Raw genomic sequence first — 22492 nt, forward strand, 5'->3', positions numbered from 1 at the left:
ATAGCGGAAACTTTAGTGACTTTAATGGTCCTTATAGGGAAGTTCTGTTCTCTCTTGCCCCCCCGCCTCAGAGGTCAGAGGTCAGGGTCAGATACAGAACAGCAGCCCTGGAGCTGGTAGGGATTCGGTGTCTTGCTCCAGTACGCTTGCTGACATGGGGGCCTGAACCCGGATCATCTGGTTGATGGATGATCTCCCTACTTTCTACACCACCCGCTGTCCTTTTTTTTTTTAGCCTGTAGTTATTCAAATCACCAGACAAGGTTAATCCTAAACTCCTTTTCTGCCCTTGTGCATCCCAAAACAAGTGTGTTGTACCAAATACACCGGGATTTTATTTTTTTATCTGTACAGTTCCGCTCCTAATGTTGACCTATCTAATCTTATATGGAGATATGTATTGCTTATTTCTTCATCTTTTCTTTCTTCAAATTGTAAAAAAAAAAAAGGACCTACTGAGAAACATATCAAAGTGTATGTGTCACACCACAACTATTAGCAATGGAGAAGTCCGTCTACCCACAGATGCTGTCAAACATTTTATCAGCACATGATGTCTAGATCACTTTAAATTGGCCATGTGCTGTTAGCTTATCCTCAGTATAATATGGAGTTGTCATGAGGCAAAAGAACTGACTGTCAGCTTTTCATTATGGGTCCTTATTGGCCTCCATGTGAAAACAATGACACCACCAATAAAAGCCAAATTTAGCTCACCGTCCCAGCACTTAGCCATTTGACTGTACATACTTTCTTGTGTTTACATGAAAACCTTGGAAGTACTACTTTGCAGGTCTTGATTAGAGGACTGACTGAAAGAGAAACGATGAAGGTAAGAAACAGGCAGGAAAACCAAAAGAAGCTTACATCTGCACATTATAAAACAGCATGTAGGTGCTGGAGCTGTAGAATCTCATGGAATTAAAAAGACTTTGCACACTGATTCTAATACTTATATAATTTATTAAAAGGGAAACATCAATTTCAGCCTGTTGTTCTTTACCAGCTGCTTGCAACTGCAAACTAAGAAGTTGTTTTCATTGAGAAATACTCACGCATTTTTCCGTTAAACCAAAGCACAGAACCAGTTTTCACCACATGACAAGTGCCAGCAGAAATGTACAGACTAAAATGCAAATTAGTCAAGGCATCCCACTAAAACATTTGATACATGATGAAGACCTAGCTATAAAACATGCTCCATAGTTCAGTAACTGGCAGATTTAAAAGTAGTGTTGGCCATTTTTATTGTTCACTCTCAAATAAGGAAAGGGAAGAGAAGATGGGGAAGTGGATGGATGAAGGAAATAAAATATGGCTGTGTAAGGTACAGTTGAAAGAAAGGGGAGGGATGATAAAAACTGACAGATTTATTGGAGATTTAAAAAATGAGATGCTGGCTTCCTGAGGACTCACATATGCAAACATACTGTTTTTGCATATGTGAGTTTTGAATAGCATCTGAAGAAATGATTTGAAGCAATGAGGGGGGAGAGACACGGAGGAAGGGAGACACGGATATATAGATTAGGGGCTGGCTATAGAGTCAGAGCGCACAAACTTGGAACATGGAAGGACAAGGGCTGAAATGTAAGAGGTGCTGAACCTCAGGCCAAAACATGCAGGTCAACCTTGAATATTTAGAAATACAACAAATTGACATTACCTTTTAAAGGTCCCATATTATTCAGTGTTATTGTGTGTGTGTTTATTTTTATTTTTGAATGACAAGAATATTGTTCTTCACAATGTTTTCAAAATACATTTAGTTTATGATATTTATTCAGTGAATTTGAAGACTAAATATTTAACTGAACAGTCACAGTATTTGACTCTGATTGGCTGACAACACCAGCTCCTCTAATTAAAATTAGGCAAACCTGTTGAGTGTAGGCTTTCCAGGATGTGTCACTTCAAATGCTGCAAACTGGCCTGATTGGAAGGATTTCAGTAATTGTTTAGTGGGAGGAGCCACAATCAGGACCAAGTCCAGGGGCATGTTCAATTTCCCCAAAACGTAGCAAAATGTAGCAAACAGGAAGTTTAAAAGGAAACGGTAGTGCGTTGAATGCAAGGAGGTTTCAACTGGAAAACGTTTGAACATGCCCCATTTGTGATGTGTTGACCGGAGTTTGTCTAAAACGGCCTGTGAAAAGGATGTACATTTGATATGAAATAACTTAAAATAACCAGTCAAACAAAATACAATTTTAACATTGCATAAAACATCTTTGATCATAAATAGAGGACATTTTAAACGGCCCCTTTAAAATCTAAACTTTGTATTTGTTTTTGTTTTGTTTTTTATTACCAGACAGATATGTACAGTCTCTTCTCCAATGTTTTTAAATTGCATCAAAACAGACCAAACAGAATAATTTATCACTCTAAGGAAACCCCTTGGAAGACAAAAATGGGTTGCGCAGGGCAGAATCTTGGACAGCAGTGCTCTAGAGAGATGAATGTGAAGCCGAGTGAGGGAGAGAGAGAGAGAGAGAACACACAGAGCTCTGTGAGGACGGCCCAGCCGGTTTAGAAATCAGCTTTGTGTGGTCAGATTAGGTCTCATTGTCTTAAATGGTATCCTCATATTACCCTCTGTGTCTGTCTCTCTCCCTCTCCCCCTCTCTCTACATGACATGATCCAAAATTAAAATTCATGTATTTCTGTCTCGCAGTGCCACAGTAGGCCTTGGTGTACTGGAAGGCCCTTCCCCAATCCCCTTGATTTCCAAATGTAACTGTCATTCGTTCTTAATCCCGGTTTCTTACCCGTCTGTATTAAAACCTAATCTGGCCTATTACACTGTGGGCAGGTCTGCACTGTCAGCATGGGGGTGGTTGGGGCGCAGACGTTAGATCATACCATCTGGAGCAAGAAACGCGCGCACACAATGAAATAATCATGATTATCCCTGTTTCCCGTGACCCAAGGGATGTTGAAGGAGGAAGACGCTGATAAAAAATGCGGTTTGTGTGTGTGTAATTTGCACCATGGAGCAAGTCTCTAATTTGTTCAAGCTAGAGAGAGATAATTGGGTGAATAAAATCACCAGTAGATGTGAGAGGAAGAGGAGGGAGGGGTGGGAATAAGAGGAAGGGATAATGTGTTCAAACCTCTTCACTCCGCACCAACAGTGTGAATTTCACTGACCCGTCTCTCTTCTCTGGTGTCAAATCTCCAAGAGGTGTGTGTGATTTGCGCCGCTGCGCGTGCCAGTGTACCCGCACCTGTGTGTGCATGCCTGTGTGTGTGTGTGTGTGTGTGTGTGTGTGTGTGTGTGTATTCACATTTCAGTGTATTAGTGTGTGTGTGTGTGTGTGCAAGTGTGTTTGCGTCTCGTCACCCTGGAGCCAGTCGTCCTCTCCTCTGACCCTGATCCCTGTCACCTGTCCACTCAGATCATACACACACACACACACACACACACACACACACACACACACACACACACACACACAAACGCACACACAATTGCCATGACCCTGTCCTGGAGTTGTAACCCTATCGCGCTTGCCAACCATGCTAAACTTGCCAGCACAGCAAAGTTTTCTTTTCTTTTCGCGTGTGTGTGTGTGTCTCGAAAGACCTACTGTCAGCTATAAGATATATTGAAGCAATTTTACTCTATACTACTATATTAATGGGCTATTGAATAACTTTACACATCACCGGCCTTGACTGGCGCAGTGCAAAGGACCACTGCAGTGATGTACTTGCACTGTGTGGGTTCAAATTAAGGTCACACAGATACAGTCAACTGAGTAAGTATTGGGTAATAAAGTATTATTTTCTGTTGATTCAGCTACAGCTCCATATGAGTTTCTCGTCAAAAGATGAATATGAGAGGAGCGGACGGTCAGCTTTTGTGTATGGGTCATGGCTGACTTTTATGTTACACCATAGTTAAACAATAGGAAAATAAACCAAGACTTGAAGCTCACTGTCCCAGTAGCTATGCTTTGACTGTATAACAGAGAACCAGTGTTATCAGATGATGTTTGCTTAGCATCATTGTTTGGCTTGGGCTCTTACTGGCACCTGCTCATATCCAGATATTAAGTGTGAAATGCAACAGGGAAAATTATGAATTTTAATTTAATAAAGAAATGTTATAAAGAAACAATGGAAAAAATGTAGGACAGCAGAACGTTTGGTAGTCATACTTTTTGCTAAAAGTTAAATAAGGGAGAACATGGAGGGAAACCGTCTTTTTCATGCCGCTCCAATAAAAGTGCATCAGTAATTTGTAAGCAGTGCTTTTACTGCTCAGTTATTCAGAGCTTTCTCTGGATAAGGCAGTACACCTTTTTGTTTTTTCCCAAAATGCTGCTCATTTTGTTTCTGTTCTTTGCTGATGGCTGTTGAATGAGCTCCAAGTGCATATTTTCTTCCCATTAGCGCTTCAGATTGGGTTCCAGTAGCTTTATTTTTTTTCTCACACAGTGTGTTGAGTGATAAGAGATTCCTCACCTCTCTGTGCTTGTACAAAATCCAACCCACTCGTATTTTAGCCATCTAAGCCTCTCCAGAAGCCAGGGAGATCCTGGTCGATATTGGCTGTCCATTCCAAAAGGTCTAAATCTTCATCTTAATCCTGGCACCAGATTATATTGCAGATCTTTTAACACCCTACAAGCAAGTGGAGCCTTAGGTCTACAGACTAAGTCTAGAATCACAACTGAAGGCATTTTGGCTTTTACCATTAGGGCTGGTATACTCAAGAATAGCCTATACACAATCCTTTTTAAAAAAACTTTTTGAAAGATTGGCCAATTTGAAAAATATATAGTAATAAATATATATAATATCTATTTTGTATTTGATATATTGCTTTGTAATGTTGATTTTAAACTGTCAGTTTCTGCTTGTATAGTCTGTAAACAAGTGTCATTACTGCAGCTTGCAGTCAAGTTTGTTTGATTTTAGTTTCTTCACAGCACTTTGTAACTTTGTTTTGAAAAGTGCTTTACAAATAAATTGCCCCATGTCATCCTCTCTCTTTCGCTCTCTCCCATCTTTCCTGTCACTTTTCGCTGTATTCTGCTTATTAAATGAAGAAGTGATGTAGCAGTCTTGTCCCCCCATGGTTAAATCTTTCCTCCTCCCTTTGCAGGACTCCAAATCGTCGTCCGGCCGCTCAGGCATGCCGCGATGTCGGAACTCCGTCGCCACGACCACGACGGACGACCAGCCGCACATCGGCAACTATCGGTTACTGAAAACCATCGGCAAGGGCAACTTCGCCAAGGTCAAGCTGGCACGACACGTCCTCACCGGCAAAGAGGTAGACACACACACACACACCATGCTAGTGTGGATTGAGCCCTAACCTATCCTTTGGATCCACTTACAAAGTCACCTTGACATTCTCAACTTCAGTCTTTTATTTTTAGTTACTAAGCACTTGTCACGTTCTGGAGAAATGCTTTTCCATTGACACTTCATTTAACTAGAAACTGGCTTGTCAGTGTTGTTGTTTCAATGACAAACACCAGCAGTGCTAAGAAGGCCTTTTTAAGGCAGCAGCAAGACAAATGTAGAAACTTTAACCCTTTGTCCACTGAAGTAAAGTCAGACAAAAATTCAGCTTGGTTTGTCTGTTAAGCTTAAAACTAGGTGGCCACACTCCCGTGTGAAATTGTCAGCAGGTCTGGAAACTTTACCTCTTTGTCCATCTGTTTAAGTGACCAATGGACTCCAAAATTCACCTAGGCCAGCCACTAACCAGTGACTACTTTACCTCCAAAAATATAATATTTAGAGTAGAAGAGAAGCAGCAGACGATAGTTCTTTACTGGCCAAAGTGGTAGAAAGTAGAGTTCAGACAAAGTCTACTACCAGGCGCCGTCAAAATTTCCCAGCGTTTGGCTGATGGCTCGAGTTAATCTGCCACCCTGGTTGTCTGGGACAGAGGGGGTTCATGCTGCGATACACTCGGCAGGTCTGGCCGGTGGCTCGCGAGGCTTCGCAGACGATGCATCTGCTACAGGAGATTAGATCACCATTGTCAGCTTGAACAGAGAAGCCCAAATGTCTCCGGCTTACTGTGAATTCCAGATGTGACGTAACTTGGTGGACTGTCTCTTTAAAGGAAAAGCTGTGTCTGCAGTGAGCCCATGCTGGGCTCTGTCTGGGGCCCAGTCAAGTCAACTCTTGGTCTGTGTGTGTGAGAGAGAGAGACGGGTGGGCGGGCTCTGTCAATGTGTGACAGCTCTGTGCCTGACACGCTGATAACACTCCATGTGACTCGCTGGCACACACACACACACCGAGAAAACAAGGGAGAGTCAGAGGGCATGAAGGAGTTAGACAGACCAGCACAACCAGAAAGAGGAGTGAAAGAAAGGAGAGCTGGTTGAGAGTGAAAGACAAAAATGGGCGAGAGAAGCAGACCTCTATTTTTCTGTCCTTGTTTCTTTCTGTCTGAATCTGTTATTCTCTCTGTATCCTTTCTCTCACTGTGTTTCCATGTCTCTTTCTCTTTTTTTTCTGACTCTCACTCTCTATCTCTCCCACTCTGTGTTTCTCAATTCTTCTGTTTATTCTTTTATGTCTCAGTTTTCTTTTGCTTTCTCTCTGGTTTTATCTCTCTTTGCCTCCCTTGCTGGTGTCCACTGTTGGATTATGAACTATAGACCTCATTATGGCATGGGTATAAGCCATGCTTCAGCTGTGTGTGTGTGTGTGTGTGTGTGTGTGTGTTCATTCTACCCTATTATGCAACTCTCGCCTGCTGTGATTGTGTGTTTATCACTTAATGCTGCTGAGATTGTATCGTTTGTGTTTGTGTGTGCCTGTGTGTGTGTCATTGCGGCGCTATGTGCTCATGTATTTGTGTGTGATGTGTCATATTAGCCAGAAGTGTGCTCACATCTGTTACTGTGTGTAGGTTTGAGTTTGCAACAAGCCACAGTATATAATAAATGAATAAATGTGTAATAATAAATCAATATGTGGTTGTTTTGCTCCCAGGTGGCTGTAAAGATCATTGATAAGACACAGCTCAACTCCTCCAGTTTGCAGAAGGTGGGTCTCTCGGTCTCTCTCTCCCTCTCTCTCTCTCTCACACACACACACACGCGCAGTATTCAAACCTCAATCCCTCATATCCCTTTTCTCAGAAGTCATTTTCAAGACACTCTTCCTCCCCCACTTCTCTCTCTCTTTCTCTCTCTCTCTCTCTGTCCCTCTCTCTCTCTCTCTCTCTCTCTGTCTCTCTCTCTCTCTCTCTGTCTCTCTCTCTCTCTGAAGTGGTCTAGTTTTCAGAGAGAGTTTTAATTACAGGAAACAAGCTGCAATTACTTCCTTTCATCGTGGCAGGGTGGGGTCTGTCCACTTACATGCGCACACTCTAACCACGCACGCACGCACATTGAACACATACACACACTGAACACTCGTGCATCAACAGACATAAGACAGAATACACACTTGTGCACACACAGAGCGCACGATGAGAAAATGCAACGACGTAGCAGAGACATTCACATAGAGACACACTCACATAATGCTACCGCGTAAATGCAATAATAAATGTGAACACATACTCAAACACCCTTATATAGAGTGTGCACAAGCAAATGCAAAGTATATACACACAGTGTCACCAACATATAAATATGATGCAACCACGGACGGGTACACACACGCACACACACACACACGCACTAAGATACAGTATGCACAAGCAAAACCATTTGCACATGCAATGCCACCACATGAAGGTGATGTAACTATGAATGGACACGGGCACACACACACACACACACACACACACACCCACCCTGACAAAGAGCATGCACATGCAAGTACAAATTATTCATTCTCACACAAAGACATAATATAAATGTGGACGAACACTCACAACAACACACACACACACACACTGGGCAGAGTATCTGACACTGCTCTCCCTGTGCCTCCCTCCTCCCAGCTCTTCCGGGAGGTGAGGATCATGAAGCTGTTGAATCACCCCAACATAGGTGAGTCACTCTGAAGTGCAGGTCTCCTCTCCATCATCATTCATTGAGAATCAGCTCCAGCCTGACGCGAGTCCACCCAGACCGCCGGGCCTTTTCAAATTAGAGTGTACGTGACTTGGTGTTTCAAGGTCAGACGCTCAAGTTGAATGATAATAATGCTTCTGTATCCCCCCCCCCCCCTCTCTCTATCGCCGTCTCTCCTTTTGCTTTCACTCTCTCATCTCTCTCCCTCTCCTTTTACTCCACCTCCTCCCACCTCTCCCGCGCACTTCCTCCACCCCGTCCCCTCCAATCCCCTACCTTTCCCTTTCTCTCTCCACCTCCAGTCAAGTTGTTTGAGGTGATAGAGACAGAGAAGACTTTGTACCTGGTAATGGAGTACGCTAGTGGAGGTAAGTGCGTGTCGCTCTGAAATCATTCCCCCTGAGGCTTGACTCTGTGTGTGTGTGTGTGTGTGTTGCAGACGAATGGTTCCCCACCACCGAAAAATGTCCCTCCCCCCTCAAGCTACAGTCTCTTTTATATAGTTTGTCCTTAGGGTTGTTGTCAGAATTTTCCGTATCTCTGGTTTTATTTATGTATTTTGATAATTGGCCACTGACTTTCATTCGTGACTGTGGGATTAAGCCAAACCATTGACATTGTGAATATAAAAAGTACTGCAATGAAAAACTGACCATTTTCATCAGTTACATCTCCCCCATTATCCATTTCTGCTACTCTGAAGCGCTTGATAAATACCCTGATGTAGATGCAGACAAAAGGGGAATTCATGGGTCACTACATCTATTTTACTGTCAGCTGATTAACAATGCAATATGGATAATAGACTGTCAACTTCTAAGTATGGGTATTAATTGGCTTCTGTGAAACAATGACACCAGCAAACAAGACCAGCTTGGGGACAGCTCACTGTCTCAATATTTAGTGAGCTAAAGTTGGTAATTTTAAAGCCTGTCTCAATATTTAGGCTTTAAAAAGAACAACTTTAGCTCACTGTCCCACTACTTGGAATTTAAAAAGACCACCTTTAGGTGCCATCACTAATGCTCCTCACCTCTTCCTCCTCTCTTTGTCCAGGTGAGGTCTTTGATTACTTGGTGGCCCATGGCAGGATGAAGGAGAAGGAGGCCCGTGCCAAATTCAGACAGGTATGTGTATTAGAGAATATGATGTATTTTCTGTGTTTGACAGAGATCAAAAGAATGTATTGTCTGTGTGTGTTGGTGAGTGTATGGTGTCTATGTGTCCGAGTGGAGTTGAGTGTGGGTGTGCTCACGATTTTTTCTTGATGAAATCCTAATGAAGAGCTCTCAATCCCTTTCATTCATTGTCTTTCTACTTAAACGCCCCCCTGTCTCCTCTCTCTCTCTCTCTCTCTCTCTCTCTCTCCAGATTGTGTCAGCGGTGCAGTATTGCCATCAGAAGTGTATAGTACACAGAGACCTCAAGGTGAGGACACACACAAACACTATTGAGTTACACTGGGCATCAAAGCTTGACTTTGACCTAGCTTCTCACACACTCACACACACCCCATTCGTGCCCTTCTTGTGCTTGTTTTTCATCACAGAGGTTTGTTCTCTCTCTCTCTCTCTCTCTGCATTAATCTTCATATGATTTGACTCTTCTGAGATGAAATCCCGCCCCCATGAGTGCTGAATAGGTGACCCAGAGGTTAATCACAAAGATGATTTAATGCTCCTCTTCTGAGGCTGGGGCTTAAACGCACGCACACACACACACACACACACCCCACCTTTCTGCATATATATCTATGTGTTTGTCCCGTTGTCGTCCCTAATGTCCCAGTCTCTCCGTCTGTCTCTCATTTGTTTTTCTCCCTCTCTTTGATTCGGATTAGTAGGCACCAAAATTTTAACAACACACACACACACACACAACGATCTAATGCTTCCGGGTCAGTTTGTTTCACAGCATTATGCAGAGTTGTAAATCCTCTTATTGTGCCAGCAGGCTGACCTGTAGACAGGACATTATCGTGATTACTGTTACAATAACCATACAGAAACCTCATCTCCAGGAAGTCAGCAGGTTGATTTTCTCCATTGAGGCCTGTGCATTTTTGACATTTTGGTATGCGTTTTCAATGATTTAGCTCAGGACCAAGGTCATGAAATGTTCTCTACACTTTGGGGATAACAAAAAAAAGGCAGAGTTGGAGATATGAGGTTTCTGCAGGACGGACAATGCTCATTATTGTAATGTGTACCATCCTGCACATTATTATAATCACTCTTAATCTGTGGGTTGTGATGTGAAATCCGTCACAGGCCTGCCAGTAGTAGGTCATAAGCTGCGGGAGTGTGTTTTGACAAGCCTGGCTTTCACAGTGACACTAAATCTACTCTGTTTGGGTCCCGGGCTGAAAAAGCTGAAGAATTGCTGCAATAATGTACAGAAACTGACAGCTGTATGGTTCAATATGAAGCTTATACTGCTGTTGTCATCTAACATATATGTTACTAATATAGAATATATAATGCTCATAACTATACTATCTACAACATATAGTCTATACTAGAAATATTTAAATCAGTGAATTGTTTGTTTGTGTTTTCCATATATCCAAGGTGGAGGCTATTATTTTAGCTAGAAATACCTGCCTTTATAGTGTCTTGGCATTTAATGTGTGTGTTTGAGTGTTGTCATGCATGCCGGTGTGCATTTGTTTCTTAGGTCAGAGCCTGGAGATGATGTCATAGTGTTCTACTTAACACTCACACACACAGCCGCAGAGCGTGCATTCGGAGCAAGTGAAAAGGAGAGCGCACCTGTTGCTAGGCAACCCCAGCCTCCCTGCTCACTGGCTTAGTTTAGGAATAAGGATACGCACATGCACGCACACAAACACGCGCACGCAGGAATTAACTGTGGTCGCCCTCTTTGCCCCTAGTCTGCTACCTGCATGACCCGGGACGTTACTTTGAAAATCCCTACTCTTAGCTTGCAGGGTTTTTTTGAAGTCAGAGATGAAGGTGATTCAGACAGCAATCTGAATCCCTGGCCTACAAATGAAGTTGCATGTCAGAGAACGTCTTTGTCTTTTTCACACAGCATTAAAGGCGGCAGGGTGTCCCAGTGGTTAAAGTCTGTCCTTCAGTTAGAGAACCTGGGTTTAAGCCCTGTGTTGCAAGCAGCCGCCCTGCTGAATTGTCCTTGAGTAAGACACTGAATCCCTACCAGCTTCAGGGCTGCTGCTCTGTAGCTGAGCCTGACCTCTGACCTCCCTGTGGAGGGAGGCAAGAGAAAAGAGGATTTCCCTATGCGGATTCATAAAATATCACACATTATCATATCACACAGAGAAAGTCCTAAGCGTTTGTCTTTCATTTTCTCATTGTGTATTTTGCATTTATATGGCAATTGCAGTATTCAGGAAAAAGCAACCTGACTCTGTGGGTCAGTCCTACAATACTTTCTCATCTATGTCTTAATATACATCACTCCCTTCTCTTTCCCTCTTCTCTCCCTTTTTCCATCCATCTCGTTCCCTGCTTCCTTCCACCCCTCTCTAAATCTTTATACATCTTTCTCCCTTTCCTTTCATCCCTCTCTCTCTCTCCCTGCTGCTCTCTCTGTCTGTCTCCAGGCGGAGAATCTGCTGCTGGATGCAGACATGAACATCAAGATAGCCGACTTTGGCTTCAGTAACGAGTTTACCCTAGGGAACAAGCTGGACACGTTCTGCGGCTCCCCGCCCTACGCCGCTCCGGAGCTCTTCCAGGGCAAGAAGTACGACGGGCCCGAGGTGGACGTCTGGAGCCTGGGGGTGATCCTCTACACACTGGTCAGCGGCTCGCTGCCCTTCGACGGACAGAACCTCAAGGTCAGAAAGAGGAGTGTGTCTTTCTTGTTAAAGTGGATGTCTGGATTCTGGGGGTGGTAGTCATATTCTTCATGCTGGATTCTGCACCCTCTACCTACCCTACGAAGGGCAGAACCTAGTTGAGAAAGTGTGCGTGTGTTTCCCATGCAGTGATTATGTTTGGGCGGCCCGCCCAAGTAAATGTTTGTTTTTAATGCGTTTCGGATGTTGTGATCCTCTAAGTAGACATTCAAACCTGGCTGAAAGTGGGTTAGTGAACTATAATGACCATTATCCATTATTCACAGCACCTATCACCCAGTCAGTGCTCACTTGCATCACACTACAAGTGCAAACACATACTGAATAAAGAGGTCAAGGTTGAAACGTAGCATGTGCAATAAGTTGAGATGGTAACCCATTTGTAATTAGGTGTATGTTACAAAACTAAAAATCAGATCGGACTGTGACGGTCAGCTAATGTGGCAGCAGCAACTTGGCCAATGCAATCCTCATCACGGCTCAGCGACACCAGAAGTGTTTCTGTTCCGTCTGTTTGTGTCGGAAGGGTCGGATCAGATACGCAGCCATTTAGTTTGATGCAGCCTGATCCCCTGACGTAGCACGTTGCCGGATCTGAAACGGAGCCGGATCTGAGCCGCCGCTTTGGAGATACGCATGACTTCTGTTTTTGTTGGACTACGCAGCGGTCTGTTGCGTCTTTGAGCCATATAAATGTATATAAATAGCAAGATTTTGCTTAGTTTAGTCATTTATCACCATGTCGGTAAATAAAATAGTGGATACATGAAGCAATGTCACTGATATAAATGTTGGAGATGAGGTCATCTATGGATAGCTGCTGAGACGCAGATTCTATTTGGCTACAGTAGACCTACACTCTCCAAAAAAAGGTAACTCCTATATGGTAGATGTGTAGAAGTGATGGCTAGTCAAGTCCATCATTATTTGAATAGCAGAATAAAGATATTAACACTGTATGCTTCATAGATCCCCCACCTACCCACCCTGTGAGAGAGGTGTGTGTGTGTGTGTGTGTGCGCATCTGTGTTTTCGGAGGTGGATATCTGGAGTCTGGTGTTGACTTTCTACACGCTTGTCTGTCTCCAGGAGCTGAGAGAGCGCGTGCTGCGTGGTAAATACAGGATTCCCTTCTACATGTCCACAGACTGCGAGAACCTGCTCAAGAAGTTCCTCATCCTGAACCCCTCCAAGAGAGGCAGCCTTGAGGTACACATTCACACACACATGCAGAACACACAGGTTACAGGTTACAAGATAGATGACTGCAGGACCGAAAAAAGGTTTAGAGTGTCATGAATCACAGTAGCTAAACTCAAGGCCTTAAAATGTCTTGAATACAGTTCAGTTAGTCGGTCAGTTGTGGTTTCGTGGTGCGTTGGTGCATTTTCTCATTTATTTCAAATGCAAGGTTTTGTTTTGACTTGAAATAGGTCTCAAAAACTTTGATAAAACTTGCTGTCACCCTAAAAATAGGTCAACTGTATTTCATTGGCCCAATAGTTACACCAGTGACTGTAAGATTAACACTATATTCACTAACATAATGGAGAATGTAGCACACACAGTAGTATATACCAGGCTTGGTTGCACCAGCTATGTGTGAGTTTGTTGCCGAGGTGTAAAGGCCCTACTAGAGGCATAGTAGATACTTGTTAGTTTGTGATTTAGGAGTTACTAAATGTGGTTGCACCAGAAGTAGTCAGATGCTAACTAGTTTGGACAGAAGGTTATTGCTCGCATGGATAGCAAAACAACAATCAGCTATATAGCTCTATCTTCATGCTTACCGCTCGCTTTACCTTGCTGAGTTGCAGGTGCCACTTGGAAGTTACCTAGATCCCCATTTATATTTCAGATACATAAACAGAATTTCTGTTTGATCCTCTCTCTGCTTGAGTTGCAAAATGACATGGCAGCACTGCAAAAATGCTGTGCAGAAAAACTCGAGCTTTACTGTCAGTGGGACTTTGGTTCATTTACATCTGCCTTAGGGTTTGCACAAGTATTTAGATCTTACTTACAGTTAGATTGTGTTTTAATGGTGCAACCTCTTGTATTCTAGTAGTGTGTAAATCAACATCGACATTGTAGTCACTAATGTTACAACTAGGCTGTTTTTCAACTTATGCACAACTGCTGCAGCTGAAACATGCATCCTGCATTCAACTGTTTTGCTAACTTTATTTTTGTCTCTCCTCTCCTCTCCTCGTCTGTCCGTGGCTTTGTACCAGCAGCAGATAATGAGGGACCGGTGGATGAACGTGGGTCATGAGGAGGAGGAACTCAAACCCTACATCGAACCCCAGCCAGACTATAAGGACCCCAAGAGGACAGGTAGGCATTTACAGACACACACACACACACACACACACACACACACACACACACACACACACACACACCACATTTCTCCCTACCTGCCACAGTGGAAGGGTGAATTGAAAACATTTCCTTAGCCGATATGAATTTTTACCAGTCTAAATGGATGTTAGAGTATAATAGATCTTCAGCAGACTTCAGCTACACCTGCCAAGTGGCTGCTGGTATTGACAAACTACTACCTACTGGGCAATATCCAAGGATGATAAATTTTGGCTGCTGGCTGGTGTTTATTTCCCTCCCTGATAAGCATGCACATCAGCACACACACACACTCGAGTACAGATGTTCTTTTTTCACTTACACACACAGACATTCACTCACAAGGACAACTTGAGCTTTTTGTTTATGTGTATTATGTCTTAATGACTTAAGTTGTTCTTTATTCTTATTATAGATTTGTTTTTGTGTGTGTATGCAGACATCATGCTGCAGATGGGCTTCTCTCAGGAGGAAATCCAGGACTCTCTGGTGAACCAGAAGTACAACGATGTGATGGCCACGTACCTGCTGCTGGACTATAGGAACTCTGAGGTACACTGTCTCACACACACACTAATGCACAGCGTAACACACACACTATCTGCACTCTGTTTTTAATATCTGCTTTACCCCCACACAGAGGCTCTCTATCTCCTCCTTACACACAAACACACACACACATTCAGATGTATTGTTGCCGTTTTTTTTTCTCAGCTGGATGAAGGTTCGCTCAAGCCCCGCCCAGGAAGTGATGTAAGCAACATAAACGCCCCCTCCCCGCCTCACAAGGTACAGCGAGAACACAGACTCTCCCTCACACATACACTGCCCCCCTTCGTTCCTAGCTCTGTCCCTCAAACACAACAACAAACCTCAAAAGGATTTCAAAAGGGATTTCGTGCCATCAGCCTTCTACTCTGACAGGAGGTGGAGTACACCGACCTGGTCCTAACCACATTCTTTTACCAAAAACTAGTCCGGGAGGCTACTTTGATGTAGCTGATGTCTAGGTGTCACTAATGAGGAGGCTGGGTGTTTTTTGTTTTCCCAGAATTGAGCAACCCATTTTCAAATGCAGTGCATCTTTCCTATCCCACTCAAGTCTTTCCTAGTTTTAAGATGCATAGATCTCAGTGCTCCTAGTTGAACCAAATACAAAGCCATAGATAAACGATGGCTCTTAACACACACAAACACTCTCTGACCTGTCTTGTATCCCTAAGGCACAGAGCTTTCACACACACTTAGACATTAACACACACACAGGGACCCCTGAATCTGTCTTGCCCCTCTAGCACAAGAGCTGGTTAGCTGGACTTGGTTTGTCTACATCTGAATGTGTGTGTAGACGCTCTGAAACACACATAAGCACACACTGACTTGCATATCTGTCTTGCCTCTCCAAGGTACAGCGCAGCGTGTCGTCCAACCAGAAGCCTCGCAGAGCCACCGACCAGGGTGAGATTGGTGTGTGTTGGAATGGAGGGATGGAGGGGAGGGGAGGACAGAGGGAGGGGTGGAGAGGTGAGGGCCGGTGTGTGTGTGTGTGTGTGTTGGAGTGGAATGGGCAAAGGAGATGGGGATCAGACTGAGGTGGCCATGTGTCAGGAGGGATGGAAATAGGGCACCTGCAGGTTCTTAAAAAGTCTATACATTTTTTAAATTGAATCATTTAATTTCAAACCCACTGTATGCTGCAATAGGAGTTGAATTTAAAGGTTGTAAATATGATTAAATGTTGCCTTTGAGTTTTTACAAATATAGCCTTTTTGGTGCACTCCTGGTTGAGGGGATGTATACTTTGATTCTGCGACTATTTTTAACGATTTCTGCTTATTTTTGGTATGAAATAGGTCAAAACGGACATTAAACAGATTTTAAAAGTTCTTAAATTTGTGGAAACTGTAGTCACTCTGTGGAAAGGAGGGAAAAGGAAGAGAGAATTTGGCCAAAGAACGATAGAAGGGTGATAGGCTGAGCAGGGTGGGCTTGATGTATGTTGGATTAAAGGCAGGGGTGGGGGATGTGGAGGGGAGGGTAGACAAGATTGAGTTGAGGGCGGAGGGCTGGCAGAGGGGATTGAACAGAGGAAAGCCACAAGCGAGGGGCAGACAGATTTTTATTAGAATAGAGTAATGAAAGGAAAGAAGACAAATGAGAGACAGAGCAGAGGATGATGGAAGAGACAGGAACGGGGACAAGTCAAAGGGTCTTGGCCATTAAATGATGGCATGTCTGATGCTCTTTCTTTATTTCTTTCTTTCTCATCTGTCATGCTCCTTGTGACCTTTTCTCTCTCCCTTTCGTCCTCTTTTCTTTGCTCTGTCCATATTTTCTCTGCCCCCCTTCTCTCTCTCTGTCTCTCTCTCTCTCTCTCTCTCTCTCTCTCTCTCTCTCTCTCTCTCTCTCTCTCCAGGCTCCTCCTACTCTAAGAGGGGGGGTCAGGGAGACAACCGGAGTGCAGTGGAGGATTCTGGGAGGAAGGGTTCGTCAGGCAGCTCCACCACCAAGGTGCCGGCCAGCCCACTGGTCTCCTCCGACCGCAAGAAGAGCGCCACGCCCTCCACCGTGAGACCAAACACACACACCACTTACGTTACATTTCGCGTTTAGATGACACGCTTATCTAGAACAAAATAAATGGAGTGCATCAATATAATGTGCTTCCTTGGTCACCAACATTACCAAATACAGACACACAGATGCACACTTAAAACACTGATTCCCACACACAGCTACATGCACAGAGATACTGATACATACTTCAATAACATGCTCTCTGATACAGATCCACATAGATGCACAAATACACACTGGCTATGTTTCCTTTTTAACTGTTCAGCGTATTATAAGCCAACTTGTGAAATGTTAGGGGAAAAAATGCAAATTAGGCAAGTTTCCATCAGATGTGTTGAAGTGAATAAATGGATTTCCTGAATGTGAATGGATAGAAAAACACATCCACCAGACAGAGTATTTCAAGAATTGATTAGTGTTTGGAAACTTGTTGTTCTTTCATGCCAAGCTAATGTTAGCCATATTTCATGCTATCCAAAGATGAAAACAAAGAAATGCACTTTGCTATATTGTAATGCACCGACTAATGGCCATACATGGGTTACAATCCAATGTCATCAACTATTCAACTAATGCATTTTCATTGACATTTATTGCATATATTCTTTATTGACAAAAAACTTTCTGCCTTGAGCGACTACAAACACTTTTTTTTGTGATATTGAGTACATTCTATCGAAATGTGCCAATTCCACTCTCTTTTTCTAATTCAATAAAACACAATTCACATAATAAAAATACTTGGATGGAAACCCCTCTTCTGACACATTCTCCCAGTGTAACATCATTCACTTTCTCCCTCTCAAACACACACACATCAAACCAATGCCATGGGTTTATGAATGTGGATAAAGCTTAATCCAGGAAGAATGACACACTGTCAGGAGTACTGTTGAAAAGGAGTACAATAATTAGAATATGTTCATTTGACAGGGCTCTGAATACAAAATCATGAAGAAGGAAAAGCCAAGGCACTCTTCCTCTATCAAAAAATTTTAAATAAGTGCACTCTGATGAAGGCTCTCAGCCGAATTGCACAGATGTGGCCAATATGTTTTTGGGTTTCCTTGTTGGTACGCCACCCTATTAAAGGCATTTTTTTTATAGAGGAAGAGTGCCTTGGTTTTTCCTTCTTCATAATTCTAGATAAAGCTTATTTAAAGTCCCAACACACACATACTCACGCACAAGCACATAGGCAACCAATATAGAAGCACAAAAGCACAGTTGTATATATACACACACACACACAAGTATGCAAATACAGAGGTTGCAGACATTGAGGTGAGCATTGTTTTGTTAACAAAATGAGGCTAGTTTGTTGATATGTACACACACTTACAAACACACAAATCCATGGTGTGGCAGACGCTGCGGCATTAGATGTTTGGCTTAGCTTGTGACTTCTATTCACTCAATGCAACTCCAAACTGCATTTGCAACTGCATTTAAAATAATTCAGTGTAAAATGTATATTTGCCGGCACTGATTAAGAACACATAGAAGGGATAGAAAAGCAGCTCCTGGTGTTTCATGTCAATCTCACAGATATACCTAAAATGTTTTTTGTAGAATTTGTGTAATATGTAATTGTACCAGTTTAATGTCAATAATTGACTTGAATTGAAGAGCTGAATACGAATTCCTGTTCTGTTGGAATTTTGGGATTATGTTTATTTTTACAAGCTACAGAAAAACAGCACTGATACATTACAGGAAATGGTCTGTGTCCATTATTTAGAGAAGATTTAATTAACGTTGGGTAATTAATGTTACTCATCCTTGGTGAGTGAGAGTCCTGCCCAAGGGCGTTCCAGGAATAATTGGTCACTGTTGATGGCAGGAATCAAACTAGCGGCCATCAGATTACTAGTTGGCTTCTCTAAACAACCGGCCACTCACTTAAACTCCATGTTTAACCTTCTCTCTCTCCTGTGATCCCTCATTCCTTCATTGACTCACCCTCCAATCCCTCCTTCTCTCTCTAACTAGTTTTCTCATCCATCCCTCTACTGCGCTGGTCTCTCTCTCTCTCTTTAACTCTTCCTGTCTCTGTCGGTAACCTTCGTTGTCCTCCTCTACCCTCTCATCCCCCTCTCTTTGTTTTTCTTCATCTCTAACATCCCTCTCTTCTTCTCCCTCTCTCCCTTCAGAATAGCATCCTGTCCACAGGTACAGGTCGCAGTAGGAACTCTCCTCTGACCGAGAGAGCCACGCTGGGCCAGGGCATCCAGAATGGCAAGGACAGGTAACCGCACACACACACACACACACACACAGACACACACAGACACAAAATAAGCTGTGCTTGGGTATTCAGAACGTCAAGGACAAGCACTCCCACACACACTCGTACACACACACGCTCTCTCTTACCTGTTTGTCTGCAATTGGCAGCCGAAGCAGTCATTGTGAGTCGGTGCTAGTTTCTCAGTAACACACACTTAAAAACACACACACACCCTAGTTTGTGAATGAACCAGTCCCACAACTGTCTCAGTGACTGAATCCCGGGCCTTGGCTGGTGCTTCCTAGCGCTCTGCCAGCTGGCCCAGGGAGGCCCGCAGCCGTCCCCCAGGGCGGGGTGAGCCCTCCTGGGCAAGGAAAGCAGCCTCTCCCGGGGATTTAGGCCAGACCTCCAGTAGATTACAGATTACCCATGATGAGCCGGTGGACGCATGCCAGTCAGAGGAATGGCGGGATTTGATGGCCACGCGCGCCCGCACCCGTGCCCCCACACACACACACACACACAAATAGTAGACAAATATACACATACAGGTTGAGACATGCTGACATACTTACAGCGGCCTCATTTGTACTTGCATCTCTTACATCCACCCTTTCTGGTCTTTTCCTTTAATAATATTCTGTCCTTCCCTTCATCATAAAACTTGACTTTGACTTTCCCAAACTCACAGGTGAACCAAACCTGAAATTTATTTTGTCCAATCCCAAACCAGGGGTAGGAGGGTAGAGGTTTTAGTGGGTGCAAACCCAATAAATGTAAAAAAAAATGGTAATAATCTTCTAATAATAAATTGCTAATAGCAGTATTTTTTAAAACTATTTTGATTTCCAGTCTGACCCAAAGCCGAGTAACAGTCAGGTCCTGTTAGGCTCAGCCATGAATGTCAAGCTCTACTCTTTATCTCTGCTATTCTTTCATTGGAACGTGTTTAGGGTTATCTTCTCTCCCTTTTCCCCTTTCTCATTTTCTCATTCTTAATTCTAATTCATCCTTCCGGCTCTCTGCCTTTCTGTCCATATTAGATTTGCTTGATGTGGTCTTTCTATCTGTTTAAGGCAATACACACATGCGAGCGAACACACACACATACACATACACCAAATTTAGCTGTCCATTCTAGTCAATGGTGAAGCGTATTCCTTTGATCTGGTCTGGGTGAGCTTCTGATGCTGAGTACACCTCACACACACACACACACTTGCGCGCGCCACTCATGCTTAAACCAGACCATATGCTTCATGCGCCTATTCATAAGCATTAACCATAATGCCAAACAGCCTCTACTACTATGTAGCATTCATTGTCATTACTGCTTTATTACTTGTTCTTGTGTCTCAAATGACCCCCTTGTTCCCTACGTAGCGCCCTTCCTAGGACCCTTCCCTTAACAAGTACGCCTAAATTGAATAAACTTTGAGGCTGCAAAGTCTTATTACTCTTGAGAAATTTGGGGCGAAGATCAGAAAGAAATGAAAAATGATGATTCACCAATACTGAAACCAGTAGTTTCCAAACTTTTTTTCAGGGCAGGACCTACTTGGGAATAGATGTTTTATTACTTCCATCCAGGAATTTATTTATTTTTTTGTCACGTGAAAATTCTTGGTATGTCTTGAATCATTTATATTGAAATTTCTTCCTGGAGTATGAAAGCGCTACACGGCGATGATGTGGTCATTTGAGACAGCGTAGCTTTTATAGTACTGTGGGTCTCTTAGCTACGGTAAGCTCTGCTAACCCAGTGGTTGTCATCTGCTTTGATTTTGAAGTTATTTTTTTGATCACCATTAATGCTTTGAAGTTTGGGCTTGTATACTTGTACCCCGCCCCCCCCCCCCCCCCCATTCCCCTTCTTTCCCTTTTTTTTTCCTTTTCTTCCCCTTGTTTTTCTGATTTTCACTCACTTTGTATTCTTCCCCCTGGGTCTGTCCTCTTCTCTCTCTGGATCTTAAATCACTTTACATCATTTACTTGGCACCTTTCTATCTTTCTTTTTCCTGCTCCCATTCTCTTTCTTGTCTTTTTTTATTCTGCTCTCTCTTCTCTTTTCTTTTCTTTTCTTTTCTTTTCCCCCTTCTCTCTCTAAGGAGATTAGGAAGACTTGTGATGGAATATTAACTCTTACTGGCGCTAGCTATAAGGTCCCCAGACTTGCCTCTTAATAGGCTTACACACACACTCGCACAGACACTCACACATACACAAAAATGTCTACACATACACACACACACACAGAGGCCCTACACATACAAACTCACGGACACATGCACAAGCTTAAACATACATATCACACATGCTCAAACTCTTGCTACACACACACGCCAGGTTGTCCAGTGAATGCGGTTATTTTTCCATCACTAGCCATGCTAATCCCTGTCAGAAAGTGTGTGTGTGTGTGTTTTCTTTCTCTCAGCTATGTGTGCCTTTTCTGTGTAATTAGCAGTCTGTTTGGTTGACCTCTATAAATGCCCCACTCTCTCTCTCTCTCTCTCTCTGCTCACTCCTCTGCTCCCTCTTCAGCTCACTCTCTCGAACTCTCGCCTCTCTTTCCCTTTCTCTCTCTGGTACCACTCTCCCCTGTCTCTCACTGTGTTTAGTATTCTACCACATGCTCCACTGTGTGTGTGTGTGTTTGTGTGTGTATAAAGTCAAGTTACAGCTATCAGTAATGTGCAGAGCCTGGTAGTCCGTAGCAACCTTACCGGAAAACAAAGGGTTCAGAAAAAGTTCAATGCATTTTTTCTTTTTTTTTGCCTTAATAATTCATTAAAATATTCTTGGTTCCTGTTACAGTTTAGATTGTGTACAGTGGAGAGGGGCAGGAAAGATGGGGGAGAAACAGTTAGGTGCTCGACAGCCAGAGAAGGTCATAAAACCTACAATGCTACAAGTATGGGTGGCAGATGCTGATCCTGCTACCTACTTGCTAATTGGAAGACTCTCAACACCTAACCTGCTCACTCGTATCTGGATAAGAGCGTAAGCTAATTGCCTGTAATGTAGATCTAAACGGTGTGTGTCTCATCCTTACAACACGCCACATAGATCCTGAATCTACAGTATAATATGTTTTTTCCCCAGAAAAGTAGTTGGGCAGTAGTTTGTGGCAACTTCCTACAAAGGAGGCCAGATTCATGACAGCGTGAAGACAGAATGGTGAAATAGTCCTGCAGGCCCAATGTTAATAAAATGTTGTAATCTGAAAGGGGATTTGGAGAAACTACATAATCAGGGTTTCTCCATTCGACACCGTAGCCAGCCACCTCAAGCTGTGTTAGGAATCTTATTTTTCCAATATGTAAGGACTGCTAGGGAGGCAAATTAGCCCACCAGTAAAACACTGGGGGATCCTGATCCTTAATGCTTCCTAATTTTGCGAGGGTCGTTGCTCTGCACAAGTCTGGAATGTCTGTAACCTGACTTGTTTGTTGTTGTTTTTATTT

The 22492-nt window shown here is 43.2% G+C and overlaps 1 protein-coding gene across 2 annotated transcripts in view; it reads left to right on the forward strand.

Moving 5' to 3' along the window:
• The window catches only part of mark2b (MAP/microtubule affinity-regulating kinase 2b), a 50334-nt gene that overhangs the window by 12587 nt on the left and 15255 nt on the right, over window positions 1–22492 (forward strand). Inside the window, exons 2-15 of one of the 2 annotated variants that reach the window (XM_071534436.1) lie at window positions 5118–5288; window positions 6977–7030; window positions 7938–7986; window positions 8313–8378; window positions 9067–9137; window positions 9382–9438; window positions 11600–11836; window positions 12947–13066; window positions 14095–14194; window positions 14637–14773; window positions 14936–15010; window positions 15628–15679; window positions 16638–16789; window positions 18952–19046. In XM_071534436.1, coding sequence (XP_071390537.1) covers window positions 5118–5288; window positions 6977–7030; window positions 7938–7986; window positions 8313–8378; window positions 9067–9137; window positions 9382–9438; window positions 11600–11836; window positions 12947–13066; window positions 14095–14194; window positions 14637–14773; window positions 14936–15010; window positions 15628–15679; window positions 16638–16789; window positions 18952–19046 — 1436 coding nt within the window. The remainder of the gene's footprint in view (window positions 1–5117; window positions 5289–6976; window positions 7031–7937; window positions 7987–8312; window positions 8379–9066; window positions 9138–9381; window positions 9439–11599; window positions 11837–12946; window positions 13067–14094; window positions 14195–14636; window positions 14774–14935; window positions 15011–15627; window positions 15680–16637; window positions 16790–18951; window positions 19047–22492) is intronic. The other variant, XM_071534437.1, reaches the window with a different exon arrangement.

This window comes from Centroberyx affinis, unplaced genomic scaffold (genome assembly GCF_046629955.1).
Source record: "Centroberyx affinis isolate AG114_WGS23_722 - 3 ecotype Tasmania unplaced genomic scaffold, CSIRO-AGI_Caff_v1 ptg002542l_1, whole genome shotgun sequence".
NCBI classification, from domain to species: Eukaryota; Metazoa; Chordata; class Actinopteri; order Beryciformes; family Berycidae; genus Centroberyx; species Centroberyx affinis.